This window comes from Euwallacea fornicatus, chromosome 3 (genome assembly GCF_040115645.1).
Source record: "Euwallacea fornicatus isolate EFF26 chromosome 3, ASM4011564v1, whole genome shotgun sequence".
In the NCBI taxonomy this organism is placed as follows: Eukaryota; Metazoa; Arthropoda; class Insecta; order Coleoptera; family Curculionidae; genus Euwallacea; species Euwallacea fornicatus.
Genome location: NC_089543.1, coordinates 183,805 through 198,621, shown reverse-complemented (window position 1 = coordinate 198,621; position 14,817 = coordinate 183,805). Strand labels below are relative to the sequence as shown.

At 32.6% G+C, this 14,817-nt stretch overlaps 1 protein-coding gene across 3 annotated transcripts in view; it reads left to right on the top strand.

Moving 5' to 3' along the window:
* Positions 1-14,817, top strand: part of LOC136350521 (potassium voltage-gated channel subfamily KQT member 1-like) — a 103,189-nt gene that overhangs the window by 27,330 nt on the left and 61,042 nt on the right. For 2 of the 3 annotated variants that reach the window (XM_066302310.1, XM_066302312.1), the window contains exon 3: positions 13,606-13,803. In XM_066302310.1, coding sequence (XP_066158407.1) covers positions 13,606-13,803 — 198 coding nt within the window. Of the gene's footprint in view, positions 1-6,085; positions 6,369-13,605; positions 13,804-14,817 lie in introns of those variants that run through there. The other variant, XM_066302311.1, reaches the window with a different exon arrangement.

Here is a 14,817-nt window from a genome sequence, read left to right as displayed (position 1 = left end):
GCATGCAACATAAAAACAGTGGGAAATATTTTAATTCAAAACTACCCGCCACTTTCGGGATAATTCCATACCTATAATATTACTTTTTTTAATACTTTAGTAGTACCTATCCAAAAATTGTGTATCTTCCGAAGTAGGTAAGTACTGTAGGAATCTATAAGAAACACTTTCAATTTTAACCAGGATACTCTAATTTCCACCTAATTTTTAACTTCAACATCATTTAAAAGCTGTAGATATATAGGGAGGCCCATTTAAAAGGATCCACCTGAAATATCGTGAATGGAATTTGTGCTTCTAAAAAGCCTAACACATGCTAATTTTATTTTTAGGAAACATTTTTAGATCATAAATTCGTAGGTGTGGAGTCATCCCCCTAAACGGGGTGGCAACACCTTCACGAATCTTAAATGGTACGGAGGGTAAAATGGCACATCAAATCAAAAGTATTTCAATTATCGTTGAAGGCATGCTGAAATATTTTTTTTCACATTTAAATATTGTAAAAACCAGTTTTAAAACATCGTTGAAACAAAATGAAAAAAAAATGTTAATTATATGGTTTTAATTAAATCTTTGTTGGATCTCTTCCCGAACATTGTGTAGCAATTTGGGAGTTATTTAACCAAACTCTATCAATATTCGTTAGCGAAGATTTTCCTTAAAAAGGGAGATTTCGTTTTATAAAAAACAGTTTTTAAATTATCCTATAAGAAAAATTTCAATGGAGTTAAATCAGGCGATCTTGGGGGCCATTCACTGAAACCACTTCTACCAATCTAATGTTTGGGAAAATCTTGATTCAAAAACTCATGCACAGGAACTGCATAGTGTGCCGGATTGTCATCCTGTTAAAAAAAATACACCATTCTTTGGGATCTGATCGTCGTTTTCAAGAATATCCACAATGTGAGGGTAGATGAAGTCTCGAAGCACATAGAGGTAAGATTCACCCATCAGGTTATCATGTAGAAAATAAGTCCAACAATACGATTTCTCAAAATCCCAACCCATACATTAAATATTTCTAGGTATTATGAATGCTGTTCTCTCATAATTCTAAGATTCACCCCCTCCAATATCTGCAATTATGTCTATTGACGAAACCATGCAGAAAAAAATATGCATTAGTCGGAAAAGCATGTAAAATATAATAAATTGGGATTGATCAAAATGTTTTCACTCATCAGCTCACAACCTTGCATACGGCGATCTGTATCGTCTTCATTGAGTTCATGAATGACGTGCACCTTATACGGGTCGAAATTAGGCTTTTTCAAAATCCTCCGAATACTATTACGTGGAACATCTGATGTTCCTTCTAACTCTCGATTGCTTGAAATAAACTTTTCTTCATTTAGATGATATATATATTTAGATGTGCCACAAAATTGCAATCTTTGCAGCCTCGTTGGTAAGGGTGTATCTCCTTTGATGTTTTTTGTTAGCGACGGATCCCGTCTCCATGAATTTAGATATTAAATTCGTCACGCAAGGATGACTCTGATTTTTACCGGGATGTTTTCCATTAAAAATTCTTCTAGCTTCTCGGACCATTTCATTGTTTTGAAATCGATAGTGATAATTTCAATCCTCTCTGCAATGATGTAAACCATGTTGCTTTGAATCGTCGGATGAATCGACAAATTTCGCGGTACAATTCTGATCAGTGTAAAATCGAAACAAAACTATCCGTTCAATGTTAACAAAATCTTTCACCTTACCTTAAGAATTTGATGATAAATATCATTTTTTGTAGTATTGATGAGTTTATTATTATTAAGGTTAGGTCATTTTTTTCGACTTATTTCACCGATGTTTTAAAACGAGTTTTTACAATATTTAAAGGTGGAGGAAGAATATTTCAGCATACTTTCAAAGAGAATTGAAATATCTCTAATTTGATGTGCCAGTTTACCCCCAAGTCGTTTAAGGTTCTTGAAGGAGTTGCCACCCCGTTTAGGGGGATCACTCTACTTTCATGAATTTATGATCTAAAAATGTCCTCTTTAAAAATAAAATTAACGTGTTTCGAGGTTTTCAGAAGAAAAAAATTCCATTCAAAACATTACAGATAGACTGCTTTAAATGGGCCGCCCTGTATAAGCAGTTGCAATAAAACATTAGCAAGTGTATTTGCGTGGTGCAAATTCTGATTTATTTTCACGGTGTTGAAAAACGACTCCGAGAGACGATCGAGATACCGACGATTACGTCTCTGGATAGAAATTAAATTAATAGATCTTTGAAATCAGGCCCCAAATAAGATGAAACACTGAAAAATAAACTATTCGTTTTTACCGACGCTTCCGATCTGTCGGGGTTAGAGTTGAAAATATTGGACAAAATCAGCGCTTTCACAAAGCCTTCCTTTGAGATTTATAGTAATCGAAATCCGGTCACTAGAGATGGGCTAAAGTCGATTCAAGTTTGTCGATTGACGTGTGTACATTTATTATACTGAAACTGACAATAGGAAGTTAATACATTTTACATTAATACATTTACAAACATGTATATATATACTTTTGTTACATGAATTATAAAATATCAAACAAATAGTTTATTTTATTTACTTATACAATCTCCATTTAATCCTAAACACTTAACTAAACCTCCAAATACCTACCGAAATTAGATCACCACCATAATAATGCTAATTCAGATCTATAAAACTGACCGAATCAAATCTTCTTTATTTCGTGACGCTCCTCGTTCAACTTCAATCTTCATTAGACCCCATATGTTTTCGATGGGATTGAGATCTGGTGAAACTACTGGCCGTACAGTTGTTGTGAATTGCTGTTCTTGTATCCAAATTTGTGTTTGGACAGAAGTATGCCATCTTGCATTATGCTACTAAAACTCCTCTAGATATAAAATGTAAGCTATTTCAAGATGAAAACCATTTAGAATGTCAGAATACTGTGCGCTATTAACGCTACTATTAAATACTTAGAGAGATGTAGCACCACACTAAGATATGGCTCCCTGAAACATTATTTTAGTGGGAAATTTCCAAATTTGAACATCAACATTTTCTCTTCATAAGATTATTAAGTAATTTGCACCAAGCTGGAAACAACATTTGTTAGATACAAAAACTTTACTGAAATTATCTTTTCGAAAATATTGACAAAGTCTATTCTTTGTTGGTTTTGTATAGAAGTCCGTACAGGTTTTTTCTTGTTTCCTTGTGTTGTAGAATGTTACAGCAAAGAAATACCGTGCAGTTCTAACCTTCACTCTCCTCTGGGAGGTTTTTAACACTCTGACTATACACCAAGTTTTCGAAACCCGCTCAAAAAACACGATTCGATTAAATTATCGATTTAATTATTAATTATTAATACAGTAGAGTCCGGTTATGACGCAACCTGTTATAATAGACATCCTATATATAACATGGTCTGGTTCGTGCCTACTTCAATTTAAATCCAAAATTTTTTTGATTTAACAGATTTTTTAAATAATCATATATGTCTCAAAAATATACATGTCAGAATAACACACCGAATATTCTCTATATTTAATAGATGGATAGTTATTAAAAATATATGGAAGAACAGACCAATGAATTTAGCATTACCTTACTACAGCTCTGCCCTTCCATATTTCAACTGTACATTCCTTTCCCCTTCTCGTTCTTCTCTTATACTAGTAAGAGCCTCAGTATTCCCCGACACTTGGCTATTTAGCAGCGACGGTAGTAATAACCTCATTTGACAAGGCTTCATCACAAAATGGCTCTGTCACTCTACGTCATCACCTTAGTATTATGTTTTTAGTTAAAAATTTATATTTTGTTCCTAAATATTAAATAAAGTTTCTATATTCATATTTATTTTAAATTGATATTCGTCTGTAACGGACTTCCAATAATAAGGGGCTAAAACTAAACTCCTTTGAAGGTCCGTTATAACCGAACTCCACTGTATTACCAAAACATATCATAACCACTAGATAAAAATAAGATTTTTAGTTTCTGACAATTTAACTAAAACTTTCATTATTTTTAGTATTTTTTTAGAATCATATGTTTGTTTATGAATAAATGTTTTGTTCAAACACATCACAGTTGATTTATTTCCATTTTCCCAGACACCAAATATTCATATTTACACTGCAATTTGAGAATATGCTCGTAGTAACTTAATAATGACCAAGCGGACAACTACGAGTTGTCTAAGTCGTAGTCAGCGTCCTGAGTAAGAAGTATGTTTATGAGTTATCACGTAGTTGGTAGCCAATGTGTTAACAAACTATTATTTTTCAACAATTTAATGTTTAATATTTGTTTATTTTTTTGAAAATTATTAAGATCACCAGTAGCACAAAATGGCCGATTTTTAAAAATTGAAACAAGGGTCAACAGATACTTCAAATTAAAGTTAATTGAAAACTACATTCAATGATGTAATGGGATTAAAAACTTATTAATATATTTTCGAGAAAAACATCTATACATTTTGTAAAAAATGCAATATAAACTCGGTAATTTTTTTTAACTAAAGATTGTTTGTGAGCCCAAAATCAAACTAATTTCTTTTCAACAAATAAGTTTTTTCCTTGCTTACCTACTATTTAACTGAGTTTGTATTGTCTTTTTAACCAAATTGAGAGCATTTTTTCTTAAAAACTAATCTATAGATTTTGAACCACAAAGTATCATTCATTTTATGGTTCAAATCACGTAACTTTTTACATAGGTCACAGGCTTCATACCAGCAATAATTCTACATCTTTTCGAAGGTAATATACAGCAGGAATAAGGAAATGGAAGGAAAAATATTTGAAAAATGCTAAATAAAACAAGAATTTTTAATACTCAATTTCAAAATATTAAAATTCAATTTATCTCTCCAGCCGAATTCAGTGGCAACAAAGATCCGTTATTTTTCAATTATCTTTCAAAACAGTTGATAAGACACGCTACAAGCTCCTTACATCAACTGGTTAAGAACTTGGGCATTATATTAACAATAATAGTAACACCGATAATAATTAACCAGGAGCGCTATTTCAGTTCTTAAAAAACAAATTTTTACCGTTAAAGTTGCTGAACAAACAAAACGACGGTTTAAAACACGAAATTAAACAAAAAATATCAACAAATTGAGCGATAACCGTACAAAAACTAGAGCTAAGTTTAGCCATTGAAATATATCTTTATTCTTTTTTAGCACGTTAAATTTGTATGACTTGTCACTTTGCGTAAGACGAATCTCAATCAATGCGTTTCGTGACGTGAATAAAACTTATGAGATTCCAACTAGAATTCCAAAAGACCTTTATTTGAGGTGTTACTTGGCCCATGTCTCATTTTTTTTTTAATCAGCCATTTTTACATTACCGGTGACGGATGGAACATCTAATACAATAAATAAAGATCAAAAGATAATATTTTTTGTCCTATTTAATGCCGCTTTTGAGTTTTTAAAAACTAATAATTTTTTAGAAAGTTAACAGAGAGGGCAATTTAGAACCGCACGGCACGTTAAAATTTGAAAAAATATAAAATTTCAGATAATTTCTAGAGAGACTATAGCTAAGAAGAGATTATTAAGTCGTAACAGGTGAATAACTGGTAACTTTCTTTGGAAAGAAGTTGAATCAAATTTTTTACTGGAGTTCTAATGGCCAATTTTTCCTTAACCTTTTAAGGTTATTACCATTATAGGAAGCTTTTACCCGGCTAAGTGCGTCCAGCAGTCATAACACACCATTTTTCACCACACTATAACTGCGGCAACAAAAGAAGTATACTCTACTACCGGTCGATATGTTTATTTCAATTTAGTGTTTTTAGGTCAACAGCTTGAGGCAGGGCGAAGCAATAAAAGACAAATAAAACAGGTAACGCAATGTTTACACTTTACGGCATATTTAACTGCTGTGCGGGCCAAATTTTTAACAAAAATCCATTAACTGAACTTTTATAAAGTTTGAACTGAGTTCATAATCCGCGGTAGAAACCCGCGCAAGGCAAATGCCGTTTTCCGTCTTTCTCTGACACAGGGAAATCGCGAATATCCAGAGAGTTTTCCAGTTAGTTTCAGTGATGCCTGTCACAGAGTCAGAAAATAACATGAAGTGTCGGAAGGTCTGCCGCAACACTCCACGCGCCAATTTAACATTCCTGACTTTCAATAAAAGTCTTTTCGGTCATGGAGAGAGACTGTAAATAAATGCCGGGAACATGTTTTATGAAGAAAATCGCCGGATGGACACGAATCAGTGCTGGACTGGCTTTCACTTGTTAAAGTGTTTTAGTGCTTTTGAAAAAACCTAAACGAAGCAATGCTGAAACCTCCCGAAAAGTTATTAGTGGTTAGCTTGTGTGGGGAAGCTTTCAACTGAAATCAAAGGTAGTGCCATGTTCGCTTGTTACCTATTTGGGTACTTGTTGATGAGAGGGGCATTGAAGGACTTTTACGACATTTTTAGCGATTTAAATATCTGCCGAAACAAACGGGAGTAAAGCAAATAAAAACTTTAAATTTCCTAGAAATTACTATTGCGGATTTAAGGACGTCTAAAACAGCTCTTCAAAAAACACTTCAACTAAATTAAGTGCTTGTTAAATTTATAATCAATACACAAATAGTAAATCAAATAAAGATTACATTTACCAGCACCCGAGGTATTAATCAATTGGCTGCCGCCACAACACCAATGCTCAGTGTAATCAAAATATTTCTTTGCGAGCTCAATTAATCTTCTGAGTGATGGAATTAACGTGTGGCTAAAGTTATTTTCACACATCTCTATTTGTTTAATTATGACACGAATTGTAGGAACTTATTCTAATAAATACGCGTCATTTCCGTAGGAGTTGAATTAAAAAGGCGGAGATAGTTTCCGCGAGGCGTAAAAGGAAGCCACTGGACGATTGATGGAGAATCGAAACTGAGGTATATAGAGAATATCCAATAAAGACGTGGAGGAACTACATAAACACATTATTCCAGGGCGATAAACTAAATAAACTGTCGGGCCCTTAAAATAGATGGAAATACATTTGGGACAAATAAGGTCTTAAGTTACTTCGAATATATGAGATACATGTCCTGTTTGAAGCGTCGAGCAAAATCGCCTATTATATAGGGTGTCTCAAAAGTAATGGGACAAAGAGCAACGGCAGATTCCTGCAATTGAAATATTAAGATCTGGCACAAATGATAGATTCGGAAAGTTAATATTAACAGAGATACAGGATGATCAAGTTGAAATTTTATTTTTGATTTTGTTTCATATCGTCACAGTTTTTCGACATATGATACTGAAATTTAGCATCCGGAGGTTTTTGGAAAGTGAAAAATAAACTAGTGCTGTCTTTTTTTGTAGCTTTTTGTAGCTACCAGGGGGCGCCACTTCAAACTGTGTTGCCTAGCTAAAAAGCTATTTTTTTTTCCTACGCAACTCGAGTAGCCCTAATAATAAAAAATATTATTCTATTTAACATTCTAATTTAAAAAAAGTATACATGTTAGTAGCCTCAAGACTTGACCGTTTTTGCGATATTTGCGAGTTTAATATCTCATGAATGTTCGTATGTGGCATTTTCCAATGGAATCGAGAGTTAGCGAAGTCAAACGAAGTAAGCTTTTGTTTTGTTTACACGGGCGCCATATTTAAACTGAATACCGTTTTGTTAATGACAAAGTGGTAGGTTTCAAACTCAAAATTGAAGTATTTCTGTGCTGTAAGTATTGTACATTATACAAATATCTCGAAAACGATCAAGCGTTAAGATTACCAACAAGCATACCTTTTTTTATCTAAAATATTAAACGGAATAATATTATTTATTAATAAGACTAGTGGAAATGCGTAGAAAAAATTTGAGTCCTTTTAACTAGCCAAGACGGTTTCTAGTAGCGTCCTCTATTAGCTGCAATAAAATTGACAGCACCAGCTTATTCGCCACGTCGAAAAACTCCCAGATATCAAATTTCAGTGCCACAAATCAAAAGACTGCGAATATATGAAATAAAATAAAAAATAAAATTTAAACTTTAACGCCTTATATTATTGTTAATATTAACTTTCTGAATACAAGAATTGCAATGGATCTTAATATTTTGAATTGCAGGAATCTGTTGATGCACTTTATTCCGTTACTTTTGACATTCCCAGGCTGAAAACTGAAAAAGCAAAAGGGTTCACAATTTCTTACATAAAATTCTTTGGAACAGTAAAATTGAGTTTTTATGTTTGGGGAACTTTCAAAGTCATTGCTGAGCCCTCTTGTGCATATAAAACTAAACCTTACCTCAACGAGGTTCAATATGGGAGGGAATACTTTGGGCCGTGTTCCAATACCAATTTTCTGCATAAATAAGTTAAAAAGCAGGCAAACATATTTCAAGTCTAAGGATATGTTCATAAAAAATGAGTCGTAAAATTGTGGGAAAAGAATTTAAACCAAATTGGACATTAAGGAACATTAGCATTTTTGCATTTCCAAACTTTTTAGTTCGAGCACGAGCGAAACTGTTTTTACGTTGCTTTAAATGCTTCATTTTTCAGAGAGAATTGATAAGTATAATTTGTCACATGTTAATTTTAACAAATTTTCAACAGGTCTAGAAAAATTCAAAACGTAACGTAAAACTATTTTTCTTGAACCAAAATCGTTTTCAAGACACTCATTTTAAATTTTTGGAATGGTTTGGAATGTCTATATATAGAAAACAGTTAAAAATTGGGATCTGCCATATGACATATTTATAGAATCTGAAGAAAAATAAAAAAATGCAGAAATTGTTTCCTAAATTTTAGTTATCAGTATATATTTTTTTGTTACCCTTAGCGTAAAATTTAAATTTTATAGTATTTCTCCATATTATCTAGATATTATATATAAAAATAAACAATTGATTTGAAATTTCAGAAACAGGAAAAAATATATGAATTTGTTTCTCAAATGTCAGTTTTTTTATTTAGCCCTCAGTTTTTCTTGTCAGTTTCGCTTCTTGTTCCTGTAATTTACATAAGTTAATTTAATTAATTAGTAAGTGTTATTCTCGCTTGTTGTTGTTTCTTTGTTAATTATTATTTTTGTTTTCTATTTAATAATATCTAATTTTGAAAACTTATTGTTATACCTTTACTAATAATTATTTTTAAAAAACTTAATTTTTTTTAACGGAAAATAATTTTAAGGTAATTTGCATGCATCATCAGGCTTAGATGCTTTTTTCTCCAAAACCGTTGCTTCTAGCGACGTCAATAAAGTATACCTTTTCTAAGTATAAAAGGTAGGGAAAAAGGTTTTTAAATACCAAAATAATATACACCGTGGCACGAAAAAGTTACAGAGATTTAAATGTGTCCTAATGGTCGCTTGTGGCGCCCCCTAGAAGAAACAACTAAATCGTTAATAAATTTGAATTTCGTATCCTAAAACACCCTCAAATATGAAATTTCGTGAAATTAACTCAAAGAAATCGAAAGATATTAAAGAAAATGTGATTTTTTTTTTTCAACTTTAACACCCTGTAGCTCCATAATTATCAACTTTTGGACTGAGGGAAGTTTAGTTAAATCGACTTATTTTCACTCAAACAATCTGCGGTATTATTTTGGCCACGTAATTCGAGGACACCCTGTATATATATAGGTGTACCAGAATGAAGTGAGCGTCAGAATATAAATGTCTCGATATAGGGCATTTGTTATAAACAAACCTTTTTTTTTGTTTGCTTGGTTGATATGCAAACTGACAAACATATTTAGTAAAAATCCAGGCCTTGAGCAAATAACAATATATTATTTCACTGTGCCAAAAATGTCGAATTTTGTACCACAAAATGATGATTTGCGGAAAGCATAAATTTTTTGCTTTCATTTGAAGAAAAGTGCTGTAGAGTCGTATCGAATGCTTGTCGAGGCATATGGTGATTATGCTTTATCAGAAGCAACCTGCAAAAGATGGTTTCAACGATTCAGAAATAACAATTTTAATGTGCAAAATAAAGAACGTGGCAGACCACCAAAAAAGTTTGAAGACGCCGAACTGCAATCAATATTGGATGAAGATGACACTTCAAGTCAAAAGCAAATGGCAGAAATGCTAAATGCTGCACAACGAACAATTTCTGATCGTTAAAAAGCTATGGGAAAGATCCACAAGTGTGGAAAATGGGTGTCGCATGATTTGAAGGAAAGACAGGTGGAGAACCGAAAAAACGCCTGTGAAATTTTGATTCAAAGGCACGAAAGAAAATCAATTTTACATCGAATTGTTACTGGAGATGAAAAATGGATTTATTTTCAAAATCCTAAACGGAAAAAGTCATGGGTCGATTCGGGACAACCATCAACATCGACTGCAAAACCTGATCGATTCGGCAACAAGGCAATGCTGTGTGTTTGGTGGGATCAGAAAGGTGTGGTACACCACGAGCTTTTAAAACCTGGTGAAACCGTTAATACTGTTCGCTATCGACAACAATTGATTAATTTAAACAATGCATTGATCGAAAAACGATCAGAATGGACCAGAAGACACGGGAAGGTAATTTTGCTCCATGATAACGCACCTGCACACAAAGCAACGCCGGTTCAGGATACCATCAAAACACTTGGCTGGGAGTTGCTACGCCATCCGCCGTATTCACTAGACTTGGCTTCTTGGGACTACCATTTGTTTTCATCGATGGGACACGCATTGGCTGAGCAGAACTTCGATTCCTACGAAGAAGTAGAAAATTGGGTGTCTAATTGGTTTGATGCCAAAAAGGTACATTTCTATTGGCGTGGTATACATAAATTGCCAAAAAGGTGGTCAAAATGTGTAGAGAGCAATGGTCAATATTTTGAATATATTTTTTTTCTTTTCTTGTTAAAATTGGTGTTTCATTTTCACAAAATAGCGCTCATTTAATAACAGTAGATCTGGTGTATATATATACAGGGTTGCAAAATTGCAAAAAAAACAAATTTCCTTCCAAAACTTATATTTACTGAGATATCGCACTTTGACGCACTAATGAGCAACCCTGTATATATAAGGTATCTGAAAATAACGTTTAAATATTTTGGAACGTGATTCTAGAAATTAAAATAATAAAACAAGTTTTTATATACATACTCCAAAAATTGCTTCTTAAAGGGACTGAAACCTCTTAAAGGAAGAACTTTTAAGATGTTTTTTTCGCAACTTTTTAGAACAGCTTTGCACTAAAATTATAATATCCGATATATTTTAATATTAATAATTGCAGAATTTAGTCAGTGACGTCGCATATGTGGGGTCTCTTACGATAATATCGCCCTAACTTTTTTGCTTGCGACATGTCTGAATTTTAGAAATCGAATTACTGAATCGCAAATATTTTTAAACAAAAAATGTGTTCTTATTGCACTCTGCAAAGATAGACCATTTTCAGAAAGATGAGTTTTTTATAAACCCATCCACAATTACATGCACAAATGCATCTTAATAAACTCACTGGGCATCCTTGTAATAGAAATATTTTTTTATTAACCAGCATTAACAAGACTAATATTCTTAATATTGAAAATGAAAATAAATGATGAATGAATAATGATGAGAATTCGTTTAGAAAATATTGTGAAAAACCCATGTTTGGAGTTTTTCCTTGAAGAGTTCTAGCTTCTTTAAGTGGTACTTTTTGGGGTCCTTTATAAGAGTTTTTTTATTATTCTGATTTCAAGAATCGCCTCCCAAAATATTACAAAGTTATTTCCGGACACTCTATATATCAATAGTATGATGAAAAATAGTGTTTTCATAAGTTTTTATAAATATCGGATGTTTGATGGTAAATAGCAAATTGTTTAATCCATTTTCTACGTTTATGATTCATCGTCTACTGTGAGATTTTTTTTAAGATCATTCGTAATGAGGAGTTCATTATTTCCAGTAATTGAGAGTTATATTTACATTAAACTTTTGTACGATGGAGGTTAGGTACACACAATTAAAATTTGGATATCGTACCAATAGTAAGTGATCTCTAGCCAGGACTTTTGATGATCTAATTTTTTAACTCTGATTATAAACAAAGTTACCAATAGCATCTCTTATTGATTAATATGTTGTACAATTAATTATAGTAATATATAATTAACTACTATTGGATTTGTTTGCCAATAGATTTGGCTTACAAATATATGTACATACATATGTAGTGTATGGTGTAGGCACCGAAACGTATTCCAGGATCAAAATAATAGCCTTCCGTAGAATACCCATGTTTTTGGATTCTTTTCTTGGTGTTCCAATTCCCAACTAATTTATAAAAGTTTTTAAACACGTAACAGTTTTAAGTGCCAATCTTCATCGTGGCTTGTTATGTGAGTTTGTGCTGAATAAAAGTTGTCAGGTATGTGCCAGAGGCTCAAAAAGACCGGAACCATCACAAAGTCGACGTAGAATTCAGTATTAATTGTGTTACTCAACCGAAAGTATTTGGTACGAAGATTTTTAATTAAATTTCTGAACGAATTTTCCGGTCCAAATGGATTTGAAATGCTTTTTGCATGCAGGCCACATAATGTCCAGCGATTCAATCCGGTTAACTTTTTGCTCTGCTAAATTATAAGTGCTCTTTAAATAATTTACATTTGACCTATTAAAACATTCTAAATCATGTACAATATTTTTAACTTGAACAATTTATTGGTCTCGCTATTATGACTCGGAGAAAACTTCCTGCGCTTCTATTTGCGCTTCCAATAATCTTTTGTAGAATATTTAATTAAAAACTTGTTCGTTCTTAAAGCAACTACTTTTCTTTCTTAAAGAAATTACAGTGATATAATTAAAATTTGCATGTAAAAGGCAGTTCCTAGCCCTTTTTTGTCTCTGCGGAATTTCTAAACTGTTAACCTAATTTCGTTTGTGTTATTATGTGCAGTTATAATAAAACTAGTGCGGAGTAACACTTATGGAAATTATTTCTAAAAATACCACGTCCATATGGACTTCTGTCCTATCCACGGTGCATTTCAGATAGTAATTAGTCTCATGTGACACGACAACGACGCTTCAATAATTATATTCTTCAGTCCTGCATAGACATACTTGGAGTCATAATATGTCTACGTATGACACACATTTATTAAAAACATGCCATTTTGGCAAGAAAACAATCATATTGTGTTCTCCTTCGTAGGGTTTTGTTAAAAATGCGTAATATTTCCGAGATTCTCTTAGAGTAGCAAATCCCTGCTGCATAATTGAATATTTAAAATAACGCAAATAATGATATTTCAGGATTTCCCACACTTTAAAACTTCTGCGTTGTTAACTGGTAACGAATGCGATTTATTATTTGTTCTAAAGTTTCAAAAAATTTGCTTTTAAGTGGCCTTTACTCTGCTAATTCCCTTGCGTACAATTTAATGACAAAAGTTTTCTAAATATTAATTTTTCGCCGCTCTTATAATGTTTCATATTCATTAAAGTTAACTGTTATTCATATGTGTTCATGCTTTCATTAACCTGAACTTGACTCGTAAAAGGCCCTCAACTTCAAACGGACCACTCAATTCTGATGCATGATTGGAACAACACTCATCGAATCTCAATTTATTTGAAACTATCCCAAAGGTGACTGATCCGTGTTCTAGTTTCAGGTCCGTACTACCTGCAGATCCGAACCACAAAGCACAAAGGGGCCGACTTTTTCAGCCTAGAATGTCTTTGCTTGGCAAGCCCCTCAATTATAGAGCTTCCCGCCGTGATGCCCGTTACCGAAAGTTACAAAATCGGGTCTATAACTTTTTGGAAAGACCCAGAGGATTCGCTTTTATTTATCATTTTCTTGTGTAAGTATTTACTTTTTACTGATGTAAACGTGAAAAATTATAAATCCACGTCAAACGTACAGAATTTTATGGTGTATGGTATTTCCAATTGCAAAATTTTATCGGTGTTTTCGATGTTGTATCAAAAGTCAATCAGTTTTTTAGAAAAAATAAATGTTTTGGAACGAACATAAGTAAGTTGAACTAATTCTAAATTACAAGGTAATTTGTGTAATATTAAACGAACTGGGAGTTGTAGTCCAAACCGTATGACTGATGCGTTTAGCCTCATCTAACTATGTTATGGAAATAATTTGATATTGCCAATCAACGTATCTTCTTATAAATACTTTTAAAAAAATTTAAACATCAGAGAATAAATCGTTTTCGAGGGGAGAATTTGCATATGAGCGTCACATAAACAGCATTATAGGTACAGCTCTAATTTAGTAGAAAATCAATTTCACACTTTAAGAATAATGAAATTGTGGAGGCAGGTTTTCTGAATTAATTTTTCATTTCTTATAATAACGTTGAAAACACTGTTGTGTGTACCCGGAAATTAAAATATTCAAAACAGAAACTTAAAGCTTCATCAGTAATTGATAACACGAGATACCACAATTCTCCACCCATAATAACATAAACCAAGACGAATAATTGATTGAATATTTTTTCTTCGTTGAATCTGCGAATTTTTACACGAATTTTTACGTCGTTTCTTAAGACAAAATGGAGTCTCTATTAAACGTCCAATATGAAATTCTGCCATAAAAAATGATACAAAAGCTAGAGTAAAATGTTTAAAACTGAATAAAAATGACAACACAAATATTAGCACCAAAAGGAATAATTAAAACTCCGCAAGATTGATCCTTTTTTTTAAATTAAGTTCTAAGATTTTGGTACAAATTTCCATGAAGGTGTTGAAAGGGAAGGACAATTTTTACTGAGCTCATCCCTACTTCAAAGTTTAGTGATATATGTGACTTAAATCCTCTTAAAGTTAGCAAAAATGTTTTGTGACGCAAATTT